The 15997-nt window shown below is 45.9% G+C and overlaps 1 protein-coding gene across 1 annotated transcript; it reads right to left on the reverse strand.

The window, feature by feature from the left end:
* Window positions 1-1371: 1371 nt before the first annotated feature.
* Window positions 1372-14894, reverse strand: F2rl1 (coagulation factor II (thrombin) receptor-like 1). Its single transcript, NM_007974.4, has 2 exons — window positions 14691-14894; window positions 1372-3935 (listed from the first exon to the last, which is right to left on the reverse strand). The coding sequence occupies exons 1-2, from the start codon at window positions 14779-14781 to the stop codon at window positions 2827-2829; spliced, it is 1200 nt and encodes a 399-aa protein (NP_032000.3). The 5' UTR covers window positions 14782-14894; the 3' UTR covers window positions 1372-2826.
* Window positions 14895-15997: the final 1103 nt, after the last annotated feature.

Genomic DNA, 15997 nt, shown 5'->3' on the forward strand with positions numbered 1-15997 from the left:
CAATAGATATGCAACTTCTTCTTTTAAGATTTAGTTGTTTTGGGCTGGTGAGATGGCTCAGTGGGTAAGAGCACCCGACTGCTTTTCCAAAGGTCCAGAGTTCAAATCCCAGCAACCACATGGTGGCTCACAACCATCTGTAACAGGATCTGATGCCCTCTTCTGGAGTGTCTGAAGACAGCTACAGTGTACTTACATATAATAATAAATAAAAATCTTTAAAAAAAAAAAATTAAAAAAAAAAGATTTAGTTGTTTTTATTTAATGTGTGTGTGTTTGTCCTTCGTGTATGTGTGTGTGTGTGTCTGTGTGTGTGTGTGAGGGAGAGAGAGAGAGAGAGAGAGAGAGAGAGAGAGAGAGAGAGAGAGCCAGCCACATGCACGCTGAATGCCTCCAGTGGTCAGAGAGACCATCAAGGGCCCTGGAACCGGAGTTAAGGATGGTTTGTAAGCCATTACTACCATGGTGCTTAGAACTGCTGTCTAGAACAGCAGAACTGAACCAAGGTCCTCTGGAAAAGAAACAAATGCTCTTAACTAGGGAGCCATCTCTCCAGGCCCCCTAGACACACACCTTTTCAGCTGACCGTTCTATTCCAGAAATACAGCCTTCACAAACATTCTCAAAGATCCAGCTGTGATGGTGCATACATACAGTTAATCCCAGCACTCGGGAGGCAGAGGCAAGCAGATCTCTAGGAGTTGAACGGGTCAGCCTGGTGTACATAGAGAGTTTCAGGGCAATATAGTGAAACCCGTCTAAATAAAAGTAAAGTAAATGCCAATGATGCCTACACACAGATGTACAAAGCAATAATGCTGAAATAGTCAAAAAGAAAAAAAAATCACGTGAGTTAGCCTAAGTCAAGGTGCCATCCAGGAGGGAATATATTCATTGTAATATATCCAGACTATTAAAGGGTCTATAACCTTTAAAAATGGATGACCACGTTGTAGAAATACACAGAAAACAATTTTAGACATAACAATTAACGAAAGGTAGTTGTGGCAGAACAACAGGAACTACACTTTATTTGAAAAACTAGTGTGAGAAAAAGTGTAAATTCACAAGGCCAGGTGTAGATTCCTAGTGTTGTGTGTGTGTGTGTGTGTGTGTGTGTGTGTGTGTGTGTGTGTGTGTGTGAGTGGGGGGTGGGAGGGGCTGAAGGAAGGAAGGAAGGAAGGAAAGAAGGAAGGAAGGAAGGAAGGAAGGAAGGGGTGGAGTGAGCATCACACTGTTTAAAATTGAAAGAAAGAAAGAAAAGAACAGACAGGGTGGGGTGGGCGTCAGATCACAATGTCTAGAACAGCAGGATTCCCCTCTCTTCCTCCCCTCCCCCCTTCATACAAACACACAGCCTGAAAGAACTTGTTTTTTTTTTTTTTAAAGTTCATGCATTATTTATTTATAAAGCATTCATATAACAAGGTCATTTTTTTAAAGCCACAAATACAGGCAGTATATAAAGTAAGCCTGGAGCCATGTACTCCTGCAATGGCCCCTTGTTTCAGATCTTCCTCAAACAGATGAGAAGACGTTAATTCCATTATTGGACAAATTAGTGAACAAAACTGATAACAGTGAACAAAACTGATAATAAATATTCCAATGATCTGTTTTTATAAAATACTAACTGGTAGGTTAAAGCAGACAGGGGACTATCTGGTGGGGAGGGAAACGGCAAAGGGGGGGGAGGGGAAGGGCCCTGCTTCACGGGAAGGACTATGATCGAGGATGAGGGAAAACTGACACTACAGTAATGCTTTATCATGAAAATGTCTTAAGTTCACATGATGTAGTTAACAATTAAGTTAGAAAAAAACCTAAGCAGTATTTGTAGTTGGCCCAAGTTAAAAAACCAAAAAACCAAAAATTTTATTTACATTTTTAAGAGCCTCATCTTCTTTTTCTTGACTAATAAACACACAAAATTACAACAAAGTAATAAAGGAACTGAAAATCCCAATAAACCAATAGGCAAATTCATCATAAACTGACCAAAAAAAGAGGCTCAAAACACTGCTGTTGGTTTTTCTTTGCCAACATTACAGTGGTGCCCTGGCAAGCAGAAGCAGGCTCAGCTCCATGGTTCTGTGTCTGCAGTCATCACTAAGGTTTGTAGAGCCTCACCCCCACCCCCACCCCCACCCTCACCCCCATCGTGTCTGAGCTCCCAGGGTTACTGACGCTAAGGGACCTGCACATTGATCAAGATCCCCAATAGTTCTGATGAAATGGTGTGAGAATGTAACTCCAGCCATCTGAATCCTATTGTCCAGCAAGGCCACTGTTAGCCGGTTAGGATGCCGCCAGGAGCCTCATTCACTCCTCATTCACTCCTCTCTCAAGTCTGTAAAGTCAATCAACTGGACTGAAGCTCTACCAGGGCCTCAGGTCCTGAACAAGGCCGAGACGAACTCCAGATGGAAAAGGAAGCATTTCAGAGAGTCTTAGCCTTCTTGCCAGGTGTAGTTTTTGTTTGGTTGGTTTTTTTTGCAAGTCACTGACCCTCCATCTTCTCTTCACTTTCACAAAACAAGCTCCTCTCAGTTCGTTTCAGTTTCTGATACTGATGCTTTTCATCAGAGTGGAAGACTGTTCTCATGCAAAGGAGGAGGCTTCTGGCAATCCTGGGGAGAGCTGCATGCTTGTGATTGGTGCAGAGACAGGCAGCTTGGATAGGAAATGACAGCCCCATGCATGTTGGTGCATCCCTACCACGCACTCACACACGGGTGCACACACACACACACACACACACACACACACACACACACACCATCATCATCATCATCATCAAGCAGGCTTGACATCCTCAGGTACAGCTCAGTAGGAGGTTTTAACACTGGTTGAGCTTGAAGAGTAGGAGCCGGACTTCCTGGAGAACTTGTTGGAGCTGAGCGAGATTTGCATGCGATTCACAGTGCGGACACTTCGGCAGAGGAGCGCGTTTCTGGCGTGATCCCTGAAATCTTTTGAGACAAAGTAATAGACAAAGGGGTCTATGCAGCTGTTGAGGGTCGACAGGCAGAGGGCGACAAGGTAGAGGGCGTAGACGTGGCTCTGCCTCTGGGTTTTGATTAGGAAATAATGCACTACGAGCAGAAGGTTGCTAGGAGCAAAGCAGATGAAGTACATGGCCAGCACGGTGATGATGAGTCGGATAGCCCTCTGCCTTTTCTTCTCTGAGTGTTCATCCATAGCAGAAGAGCGGAGCGTCTTGATCATGAGCACGTAGGCAGATGCAGTAAGGAGGGCCGGGAACAGGAAGACTCCAATGGCCAGTGAGAGGAAGTAATTGAACATGTCCCCCACCAATACCTCCTCAGGCAGCACATCGTGACAGGTGGTGATGTTCAATGCTGGAATGTAGATGGTCTGCTTCATGACATACAAAGGGATGGTGACCAGAAAAATCAGGAGCCAGATTGCCAAGGAGACGCCAACGGCGATGTTTGCCTTCTTCCTGGGGTGTCCCATGGGGTTCACGATCACCCAGTACCTCTGCACGCTGAGGCAGGTCATGAAGAGGATGGAGCAATACATGTTACCATAGAAAAAGCCAATGAGCACCTTGCACAGGGCCTCCCCGTAGACCCAGTTGTTGCCATGTAGGTGGTAGGAGATCTTCAGGGGGAACCAGATGACAGAGAGGAGGTCGGCCAAGGCCAGGTTGGCCATGTAAATCACGGCGGGGTGTTTCTTCTTCGTTCGGAAAAGGAAGATCCAGAGGGCCATGCCATTACTGGGCAAACCAATCACAAACACAATAATGTAGACGACCGGAAGAAAGACCGTGGTCAGCTTCCCGGTGAGGATGGACGCAGAGAACTCATCGATGGAAAAGCCTGGTTCTACCGGAACCCCTTTCCCAGTGATTGGAGGCTGGGTTTCTAATCTGCCAATAAGACTTCTTCCTTTACTGTTGTTGCGTCCTGTACAAAGAAAGCGGAGCAGAATCATTACTGAGATAAATGGTCCAACAGTAAGGCTGCTGTGTTTTAAATGGAACATTTCAGATGAACACAGACAGATGTCATTAGAGTATTGCAGACAATATTCTCTTTCAGTGACCGACCGTCCTACACAGGGCAGTTGGTGACGGTTGAAGTCTAATTCTTGTGTGTGCTGGCAAGTATTTTACCACTGAGCTACATCTTCGCCCCGACAATGGTATTTCATTAACAGTGAGAGTTTTGGGTTCCGTATAGGACAGCGACTTCTAGAAATCTTAAGACTGACAGGGTTTCATTTTATTTTCTTTAAGTAGCTATACTCATTAGTTCTTTTATTTGATCACACAACCACCAGCAGTCTTTGATTGGTCAGTTAGTAAAGACAGATAGATGGATGATAGATAGATAGATAGATAGATAGATAGATAGATAGATAGATAGATAGATAGATAGATAGATCAGTCTAGGATTGTGTGGTAACTCTTCCCGAGTCTTTGGTGAGTAAGGCAGCCTTGTCTTGCCATCAGCTGTCTTGGTTCTCATTTTCTATCCTACTCTGGCCTTAAGCCAAGATTCAACCTAGCCGTCAACCACACCCTGCCCCAGGGGCCAGCCTAGGGAGATTCCAGAACCAGGAGGCATTCCCTTGTCCGCCCACAAGAAATACTATAATGGGTAGGCATTCCCCACCTCTCTGCTGGCTTCATAAACATCCTCCCACTGAGCTCAGTTGGCAGGCAAGCCTTTTAGCATCAGGACCAAATGTGCTCTGACTTTTGAGCGTGTAACAGCAAGCTTTAACTTAGGATGCTTCCTTCATACCATGAATTGAACATTCTAAACCACAAATAACCCTGGGCGTGGTAGGTTGTGCCTATAGTCTCAGCTATTTGGAAAGCTGAGGTGAATGGACTGTTTTCACTTAAGGAATCTGAGACCAGCCTGGGTGACATAGTGAGATTCCATCCAAAGCAAAGCGAAACAGAACAACCCTACCAAGCAGTGACGGGCAAGCCCAGTCTTCATCCTGCCCCATCCTGTATTCCCTCACTGACCTGAAGGAGGAAGGGTGAACGCTAAGGAATTTAACTTTAATGATGAGACTGAGGCCTCCACCGTCTGGAAACACCTGAACATTGTTCACGTTGACAAGGAAGACAGTATACCTCTCCTGACTTTCTCTAATATATTGTGTGCTCAGTTATCTGATCCGCTTCTGGTTCCAGACTCAGGTTCTACAGGACCGTTCGCTTCTGTAGGCTTCACCACGTTGCGCTGACACAGGGGTAATGGGAGGAGCACTGGAGGTTACAGAGATCAGCAGTTCCCTTTCCACCCACTGTAGAAAAATAAAGATGCTCCCTACCCAAAAAAGAAGGTGTTCAAGTCCTAATCCCCAGTAGACAAGGGTCTTTGCAACCCTAAGGTACGATCTTAACAACACTATCCAGGTTATCCAGTCAGGCCCTCGGTCCAATGACAATGGTCTTTTAACAAGACATAGGGAAGCTGGGGACAGAAAAGGAGAAAACAGCAGAGTAAACAACATGATGGACAATGGGAACAAAGGCTGGCACTGTGCCAAGGGGCACCAAAGATGGCAGCACCCAACCGGATGCTGGAGATGGGCAGATTCTCTTTCCCCACCACTTTCATTCCTGACCCCTCACCTCAGAACCCAGAGAGTAGCATCTGTTGTTTTATAGCTCTGCTCATCACAGTGGCCTTAGGAAAATAAAAGCATTTGACGTAAACATATATATTGTTTCTATTTCTTCTATAACTGTCCAAAAAAAAAAGCACTTTTTAAAAATTAAAATGGGGGCAGAGAGCTGGAGAGATGGTTCAGCGGTTAAGAGCACTGGTTCTTTCAGAGGTCCTTAGTTCAATTCCCAACAACCGCATGGTGGCTCGTGACCATCTGTAATGGGATCTGATGCTCTTTCTGGTCTGCAGATGTATATGCAACAGAGCACTCATATATTAAATAAGATTAAAAGAAAAAATTAAAACAAGGGCTGGAGAGAGGGCTCATCGGTTAAGAGGACTAGCTGCTCTTCCAGAGGTCCTGAATTCAATTCTCAGCAACAACATGGTGGCTCACAGCCATCTATAATAAGTTCTGATGTCCTCTTCTGGCATACAGGTGCCATGCAGATAGACTACTCATTCATAAAATACATAAATCACTTAACAATTTTAAAACAAAGCCAGGTGTAGCGGCATATGCCTTTAGTATGGGACTTTGGAGGCAGAGGCAAATAGACCTCTATGATTTTGAGGCCAGCTTGATAGAATTATAGAATTCCAGGCCAGCCAGGGCTATATAGAGCTCCCATCTCTAGTTAATTAATTAAAAAATTAAAACAAATATTCCTAAGGAGATGGGGAATGTAGCTCAATTGGTAGAGTGTTTGCCTATTGTGTACCAGACACTGTAACCCCAAGACTCAGGAGGTAGAGGCAGGATAATTGTAAATCCAAGGGTGCCTGCAGCTACATAGTGAGTTTGAGGCCAGCCTGGGATACATGTCTCAAGAAAGATTATTCCTGAATATTACAATGTTCTTCAGATACTGAATTAGGTAACTCCATGAAGAATATGTTCTGCACGGTAACCCAGTACTTAGTACATAGATCCATAATGGAATATTGCACAAAATACCCTTCTATACAGAATGCATGTTGGTTCTCTGGAGTGTTTTTTTAAGCCAGAACCAGGACTGACTAACATTGAAGCAGCTCAAGGAAACAGTAATGATGTGTTTGCAGACTCAACAGCTGCAAGGAAACCTATATAGGATTAAAGGTGTCTTTAACCCAGCCCCTGGCCCAGCCCTGACATACCTCTGGATTACAATGCTCAGCTACCCACATCCCTGGAAGAAGTGAGGGGGGATCCAAAGCCACCGCTCCACTACGCATTTCTACAGGACGTTGGACTGGAACACCGAATGCCAGAGGCCGCACATAGAACCACAACAAATTACAGGACCATGGGTGCCATCATAGAGATTAGCACTGACTCACTGTGGGTCTGAAACTACGGTCTGCACTATACGCAAGGCACCTGTACCACAATCACCACAAAGCGGAGAAGGCAGCTCATGCTATTTTGCCTCATTTTATAGATGAAGAAGCTAAGGCACAAATCAGTAACTAAGTGTGGGTCCTAAGGTTAAACAGTTGTTATGTGGGAAAAATTAGTTCATTACCAGAAGCCATGGTTTTGCTCGCTATCCCTCATCACACCTAACTGGTACTACATGTTAGACCGCACAGAGATCTGCCCAACCTGCATGGATTCTACACATACATTTCCTCAAGCAAAATATCTAAAATTGTAAATTTAACACACTAAAAGTTACTTTCTTCAATTAGCCCCTCCTTCAAAAATTAACACAGTCACCTGTATCAATGTCAACATGTCCTGCCAGCCCTTTAGAGGGATTTAAAATAAAAAGGCTTTGTAAATCCTCCACAGCTGCCCAGAGGACCCGTGAGCAGTGGGCCAGTGCTCTGGGGACCCCACTCATCTGCAAAGGCATCCAGGCCTGAAACAGCCCGCTGCATGTATTGGTGGTTAGTTTTCTGTTCCTATGACACAATATTATGAGCAAGGCAATTTTCAGAAGGAAAATGTTATTTGGGCCTACAGTTCCGGAGCGCTCAGGGTGTGTCATGGTGGGGAGACCAGGCCACAAGCTGCAGGCATGGCAGCAGGAACTAGAAGATCGGAACTCACACCTTCAAACGCAAGTACAAAGCAGAGGGAAAATCAAAAGTGGTGGAGACACTTAACCTCAAAGCCTGCCCCAGCAACACCACACCTTCCAGACAGGGCCACTCACTAGAGAGCAGGTATTCAAATATTCGAGCCTATTGGGGATTGGGGGGTGCGCTCTCATTCAAAGCACCCTGAACTTCTGTGGTCAGTGGCCTGAGGCTTGAGAGTTCTCGCAAGGAAAATCCATTTTCTTCTGTTCCCAAAGAAAGTTACATAATGTTCTGTAACTACTAAGGCCACACAAAATAAGAGATGATTAGACACTCTGAAGAAATCTTGCTGGAACAGACTCTGACCTCATTGTGATCACAGTACATCTGCGCAGATGTAACAGAGATAAAAAGTGAGCAGCCAGGGGTGGCAAGATGGCTCATCGAGTAAAGGTGCTTGGTTCCAAGCTGGCATACCTGACTCTGAACCCCAGAACGCACGTGGTTGAGAGAAACAAGTCCCACACCACAAGCTTATCTCCCCATGTACACAATGGTATGTTCAAACACACACACACACACATACACACACACAGATGGGGGAGGGGGGCTGCAATTTAAAAAGTGGTTTAGACACAACATACATATTCCTCACAGTTGTGGTGGACAAAAATCGGGGAAGGGGGGGGGGCTGTAATTTAAAAAGTGGTTTAGGCGTGATGGTGCACGCCTTTAATCCCAGCACTCGGGAGGCAGAGGCAGGTGGATTTCTGAGTTCGAGGCCAGCCTGGTCTACAAAGTGAGTTCCAGGACAGCCAGGGCTAAACAGAGAGACCCTGTCTCAAAAAAAAAAGTGGTTTAGACACAACATACACATTCTTCACAGTTGTGGTGGACAAAAATGGGGGGAGGGGGAGCCACAGCACGGCTAGGATCTGGTGTGAGCGCCCTCTCTCTCTCCCAAACTGCCAGCTTCGCCTGCATCCTCACAAGCCTTAGGTTTCTTGTTGCTAGGATTCAGCACATAACTAAGGGAGGAAGTGTTTCCTTAGGCTCAAAGCACGAATGCCACACAGACAGTCACACTCTGAAGGAGAGGGGTGGTAGACATGCATGCTGATGCTCAGTTTGCCCTCTCCTTGTACGCAGGCTGGGACCAGCCTATGGAAAGGGTGGGTGCCCAGCCACACTCAGAATAGGAATTCCCTCCTCAATTAGAACTGTTCTGGCAGGGCACGAATCCTAGCACATGGGAGGCCGAGGGAGTGAGTCTCTGAGATCGAGATCAGCCTGGTCTACAGAGTGAGCTCCAGGACAGCCAGGGCTATACAGAAAAACCCTGTCTGGGGAAAAAAACCAACCAACCAACCAACCAACCAACCAAACAAACAAACAGAACATTAGAAAAAACTGTTCTGAAAACGCTTCATGGATATGCCCACAGGAATGTTTTTGTGATGATTCCAATCCAGTCAAGTCGACAGCGAAGATCAACCACGATCCCCAAGAAAAAGGTAAATATATTCATGAAACAACTTGTACCTTAGCACTCAAAGCAGCGTTATTCCTAATAGCCCTAAATGGAAACAACTCAAAAGTCCATCAACAGAAGAACAAATAAACAAAACGAGAAGTGTCCACAATGAGATGGCACCTAGCAATGACAAGAAAGATCAAGTACTGAAGCCAGACATGGTAGCCTATGCTTGCCGCAGACCTTGGCTGAGGTATGGGAATTGCTTAAGCCTAGGAATTTGATAGTCTGCCCCAGCAGAACTAGAACCCATCTCAAAACTAAACAGGCTGGGATATAGCTCAGCTTCTACATGCCTGGAGGGCTTCTACCAGAAGCCGGAAGTCTGATCACTAGCACCCTATAAAACTGGGTATGGTAAGCCCACACTAATCACAGCACTCCATGAGGACGGGAGCTTCAACGCCTCCGTTCACAACATGGCTAACTTGAGTGTGAGTTCAAGGCCATCATGAGCCATATGAGACTCAGAGACTCAACCAAACATGCAACCAAAGCAACAAAACATGCAACCAAACATGCTGGGCGTGATAGTCCATGATTGGTGTTCAAAAAAAAAAAAAAAAAAGTAAGGAAGGAAGGAAATAGGTTGTTGATGCATGCTGCAACATGGGTAAGTCTTGAAAACAAACAAACAAACCATTAAATAAGAAGCCAGTCACAGCAGCCCATACATTATGTGAATCTAATCAAATATCTAGAACAGGCAAGTCCATAGGTAGAAAGTTGACTATCAGTGGCCAGGGCTGGTTATGGGAAGGCTGTTATGCAACAACAAAGGGGATTCCTGTGGGTCATCAAAATGCGTTCAAATTGACCACTGGGATGGTCACAATTCTGTAAGTATACCGAAAGGCACTGGACTCTCTTTAAATGGGCTAACTGTGTGTTATGAAAATTATTTGGCATCGAGACCCTAATAAAGCTATTAAAAGTAACACAGAAAGACAGGCTGAGGGTAGAGATGAAACACATCTACCCAAGAATTACTGATCACTGCTGTTGTGGTGGGTACCAAAACTAATGTATAAGAATGATAAAGAGAAAGAAGTAACTAGGAACAACATTCCAACTAAAGAAGTATGGCTCGGGTTAAAACTTTAAAAAAGGAAGAGGAAGAAAGACTAGGAGGAGGAGGAGGCGTCATTCTTCGATTCCCCAAGCCCTGTGCAGATATACCACTGTAAAGGTTGGGGCTGCACCTCAGTGGTAAAGTGCTTGCCCAGCATGGATGGACAAGGCTTGATTTCCAGGCTGCCTCCCCAAGCCCCTCACAAAATAGAGTTGGGAATCCCAGCTTTAAACTCAACACTGAAGAGTCTGGGACAGGAGATCATGAGTTCCAGGCAAGTCTGGGCTATTCAGCAAGATCTTGAATACAGAACACAAACAACACGCAAACGGTAGCAGCCATTCACATTAAACCACTCTGTGTCCCAGTTCAAAGGTCCTTGAGGCTCTGTCCTTTCTGTATTGCATACCAAACTGCTGGTATCCCTGATGCTAGTTGTAAACCAGGCTCAGTGTTTCAAAACTGAGCGGAGACTATGGGTGACTACGAACTGGGGACACACCAGAGTACCTGGCTCTGAGTGCATCTTATTTGTAGGGCTACAATCAACAGTTCCTGTCAGGCATACAAAAACATACACCCACTCATGTTCGTGGCCACACCCAGCCCCCACGACTGCCAAACAGGAAACGGGCCTGTGTATCAGCCTGCTTCTAAGTTACTATACCCCTAGTCCTAAGATTAGACACTCACCTTCCTACAGGAAATATACAGCCAACTGTAAACAAGAAACCAATAAAATAATACGCTGTCATCTGCTTCATAAGACTCTAATGTACATTATTCAAAAAACCTGAAATCTAGGGTCCTCTCAATATAAAATGTAAAATTAGGGCTGCCTCAAAATAAAATGTAAAATTAGGGCTGAGGCTCTAGCTCAGTGGCAAAGTGACTGGTTAATACACAGAGGCCCTAGGTTTAGTGCCTAATACCTGGGCCACACCTGGTGTGTGTGTGTGTGTGTGTGTGTGTGTGTGTGTGTGTGTGTGTGTGTGTGTGCATGTTAGTGTGTATATGCCATCTTTTAAAGCTGTTAAAATTGTGTTACTGACCTTTACATGTTAAATCCCATACTTGTACAAGGCTTTCCTCTCTCCAAGCTATAAAAAGTGTGTTTCCTTGAAGCAGAACATCGGGAGAAGAGCAAACCTTGCTCTCTCTGTCTTAGGTTTTCGGCCACTCATAATGCAAGCTGACACAATCTTTTTAAAAGTTGAATCACTGTTTAACCATGGTACAAAATAATCATCTCCATATCAAAACTATTTCAGTAACTTACAAGAGCTATAACACCCCTACAAAACATGCACAGAAGCCTGTCTCCTGACTGTATATAGATTTATTGTTGAAATGCAAGTAAGTCCTAGGACAGCAGGATGGTCCTTCTGTGGTTTAAGGGACACCAGTTGGTGGTAGGCTTGGTCTCAGTGTTTTGGCCCTTTCCCAGAGTTCTTCGCTACCAACTCTTGGGAGCACCAGATGGAGAGAAAAAAAGGTTTCAGTTGCTATTAACAACTATTAATATTCAACCTATCCATCCTTTCCTAGGTACACTTTTAGCGAACTTTGCAAACTCTTTTTCTTTTTCCCAAGGGGAACTGTTTTCCTCAACATTTGTCCAGATAGTAAAACCATAAGAAAGTCAAATACAGACTTCATGAGGCCTGAGGGATCACGGTTAATCAGTAACAGGAGGAAGGCAGAGGCACCAAGCATCAACCTCAAGTCCCATCTCCACGTTCACTAGAGTTCTTTTATACTACGAGACCTCGGAAAGATCCTGTGTGCCTGTTCACAAAACATTAATTTAACAAGACGAAGCCAGGTTTGCCGGTGCTGGTCTATAACCATAGCTACTCGGGATGAGGAAGTAGAACCCCAGGTTCAAGGCCAACCTGGGTTACCTAGTGGACTCGAGGAAAGTTTGCGCAATTTAAGGAGACTTTGCCTCAAAATAAAATGTAAAATTAGGGCTGAGGCTCTAGCTCAGTGGCAAAGTGACTGGTTAATACACAGAGGCCCTAGGTTTAGTGCCTAATACCTGGGCCACACCTGGTGTGTGTGTGTGTGTGTGTGCATGTTAGTGTGTATATGCCATCTTTTAAAGCTGTTAAAATTGTGTTACTGACCTTTACATGTTAAATCCCATACTTGTACAAGGCTTTCTAATTTAGAAATGTGTATTTTATGTATTCCTCATGTACAAAAGCATGGGAAAGATATAAATCAAAATGTTAGCAAGTGGTTATTTTAAGTACCAATGTTTAGGATGATTCCGTTAAATTTCTCCTTTCCCTGTTTTCTCTTCTCAGTGACCACATATTAATGTTATAATTTAAAAAAAGAAAATGTTATCGGGAGCTGGAAAGATGCCTCAGCATTGTACCCTCGTGGACTCACAACTGTCTGTAACTCTAGTTCAAGGGGATCCAACACCCTCACCCAGATATGAATGCAGGCAAAAACACCAGTGCACATAATTTTTCTAAAATTACATTTTAAAATGTTGTCTAGGTATGGTAGTGCATTCCTGTAATCCCATCATTCAGGAGAACAGACAAAAGTGTTGCAAGTTCAAGGCCAGTGTGGTCAACATAGACAATTTCAGAGCAACCAGGGATACACAATGAGACTAATTCAAAGGAAGAAAAGGAAGACTACAACAAAAAAACAAACACACACCCAAGAAGATCCAGTCTTAAAACTGAAATGGACTGACTGTGTGACTAGGAAAATAGCAACGGTCCAGCACTTGCCCAGCCTGTGCAAAGCCCTAGGTTGGATGCCCAGCATGGCAAGAAATCAAGAAACAAAATATGGAGATGGAAGAGGGGGAGGGGAGCAGGAGAGGGAGACAGTAGTAGTGATTGTGTCTGTGGGAAACTGACTTAAACGTCACATTCGCAATTCAGTGCCCCTCCCCCCAGCTGGGACCCTTTCCGAGAAACAATTTTTTGGGGGTGGAGAAAACCAAGCTCAATCTGCTGTTTAACAGGCCAAGGAGCACGCAGAAAGACCAGACCTAAGCGGCATGAGCAAAGAAGGCAAGCAAGGTGCCCCGTGTCCTAACCAAAATTAATTTAATTACAATGGGGGGGGGGGGACGGACCCAATACCTCCCGGTATCTAAAGTCTCTGTTACTAGACTAACTCTTTAGGAAAGTTACCGGCAATGGAGCATAATTATGCAGAGAGAAAAGCCAAGTTGGGATATTAAGTAGCTCGGGTTAACAAGTAACCCAATTTTTTTGTTGTTGTTGTTAAAATCAAGTTCACCACGTACGCTAGGAACCTCTACCTCCCAATCTCCTCACTCTGAAAACAGAGGAAGCCGACTAATCAGGGTATGCTTCCTATACTAGGTAAATCACGAAAGTAATCACCTCCAACCACTTTTTTTTTAAGTTTGCACACACTTTGTTCCTGAGTTTTTAAATTTCTAACTTTAAATGACAGGCAAACGGAGAGGGGTTGGACGCTCTTCTACAACTTAACGACAAAGTAAAAGTGAGAAATAGCCTTTAAGACTACAGCAAGTTTAGAACGGAAACGCCAGGCCGGGTTTTGCAATAGCGCTATCACTGGTAGCAAACACCCCCCCACCCCACCCTACAGCCTACAGAGGTCTCCGTGGCTTCTAGAAGGGCCAGTTCGAGCTCACCAGGAGCTGCAACGCCCAAGCCGGCAGCGGGCCAGAGGAGCACCGCCCCGAACCGCTTTCCTGCAGTTCGGTTCCTTGGGCATGGCAGCCTCAGAGAGAGACCTGGGTGGCTGCCAGTGTTCGCTCCCGGCGGCGGGAAGGTCTCGAAATCTCTAGGCTGGAGATTTCACCTGGTAAGGGTCCGAAAGGGCCCCTTCTACCACCACGTGACATTCAAACCGCCTGAGTCCCGTGCCCAGCGCATCCACTGCGATGCCAGGTACCGTAGCCCCGAGTGGGTCTTGAACACTGTGGTTCAACCCGCAAAGAAAGGGTTCAGTGAGTGGGTGGGTGCGAGTGTAAAACTCGAGGTGGGAACTTCCCAGGGCACGGGCTCCCACTCACTCCACCCATACGTGAGCCATCAAACTGCTATAATCCGGGGGTCTAGTAAGACCCTATAGGACGTAGTTCGCAGGGTCCGCGAAAACCAATTACTGACTCAGTGTTTGTAAAGGAACGACCGCAGGGAGGGGAGGCTGAGTCCTGCGGGCGCTCCTTCCTTATCTCCCCGAACCACGTCGACGAGTAGAGATTGGAAGTGCCCAGACCAGGATTGTTTCTAGCGCGTCTTTGGTGGCACTTAGGTGTCCCGGCTGATTGGTCCTGGTTAGGGACCCCCATCAAAGCTACAGAGAGTGTCCAGGGGGTGTGCCCGCCTTCCCCGATTCCCCCACCAGCCCAGAGCGTTCCTTCGCCGCTCGAGCTCACCCGGTGCAAGGTTCTCGGTCCGGCTGCAGGAGACCGAGGCCGCCAGAAGGGTGATACCTCCCAGCAGCCACGCCAGGCTGAGACTTCGCATCCCCGGACGTGGGGCGGGCGGGCAATCCGCCACCAGTGGTTCGAAACTCGGAGCCCTACTCTGAGCACAGGGTCCCTTCCCTTAACACGAGCTTCACTGAGCCTTCCTGGGGCGGGACCTGTTTCAGTGAAACCGGAGCCCCTAGACGCACCTGCGGAAGACCACGCCCCCAGGAGACCACGCCCCCTCGAACGTCCTACGCAGGCCACACCCCGGGCCACCTGGCCCAGCACAGCCTGACCGTAGCTCCCGTGTGCTGGCCAGCGTCCACTTGGCTGCTGGAGTCGCCTGCGGGTGAGGCTGGACCGGTGAGGTGGCTACATTGGAATGCAAATGACAGGAAGGTTGGGACCCAGGGTTTTAGAGCCTGGGCGATGTCCAAAACTATCTTTAACCTTTAATTACTTCAGAGAACCAGTGAGGTCATCCTGTGAATGTTAGAAAGTCTATGCTAGTTGCCTTTGTCTTCAGTAATTGGTGTGGAAGGCTTTGTGGTGTAATGGGCAGTGCGGGACCGATATGAAAGGGGTTCTTGTTGGTTATTGTTTTGTTGATTGTTGTCTTGGTTTGCCTTTTTGCGAAAGCTTTCTTTCCCTACTACCCACCTGACTTCAAACTTGTGACGATTCTCCAGCCTCGACCTCCTAAGTGCTGGGGTGCCAGGATTGTTCCACCAGTTCTGGGATTAACTCATCTGTTATCCAGTGTCATTAAACAAACCTGGATGTGTGGGAAGCACTAACCGCCAATGGTTCAGTACTGTTAGCTTGTCTAATGCCCTCAGCACTGTATGTGCCCGCTCCATCTGTCTTCCCATTTTACAGAATAGGAGATGGAACTTAGAATGTTTGCTGCCTCTGGGGTTACACAGTTCTTTGGCACAGTTTGTAAATGTCCAAGCTCAAGTCTATGACTGAAATTTGTCCACAACTTGTTGCTCTATACCTGATTCCACTCGGGTCTCTTCTGCATCGTGATCCCATGTTCCAAAGAAATATATAAGCATGGGTTGGGGTGTGTAGCTTGGTAGTAGAGCACATGCTTAGCATGTCCAAGGACCAGAGTGAATCTCCCCCACAGAGACAGAGGCAGGAGCATAAAGAATTGGAGACCATTTGGGCTACATAGTAGAACCCTATCTTAAAAATAAATTAAAACTAGGACAATAAGTCAGACTTTACTGTTGTTCAAGAAAACTGTGGTTTGAATTACAGAG

This window comes from Mus musculus, chromosome 13, assembly GCF_000001635.26.
Source record: "Mus musculus strain C57BL/6J chromosome 13, GRCm38.p6 C57BL/6J".
Lineage (NCBI taxonomy): Eukaryota > Metazoa > Chordata > Mammalia > Rodentia > Muridae > Mus > Mus musculus.

Excerpts from the sequence above, each read along its gene's own strand:
- F2rl1 (NM_007974.4), bottom strand. The coding sequence starts at position 14,781 with ATGCGAAGTCTCAGCCTGGCGTGGCTGCTGGGAGGTATCACCCTTCTG. Across the intron at positions 3,936-14,690 it reads GACCGAGAACCTTGCACCGG|GACGCAACAACAGTAAAGGA; the intron begins GTGAGCTCGAGC and ends TTCTTTGTACAG.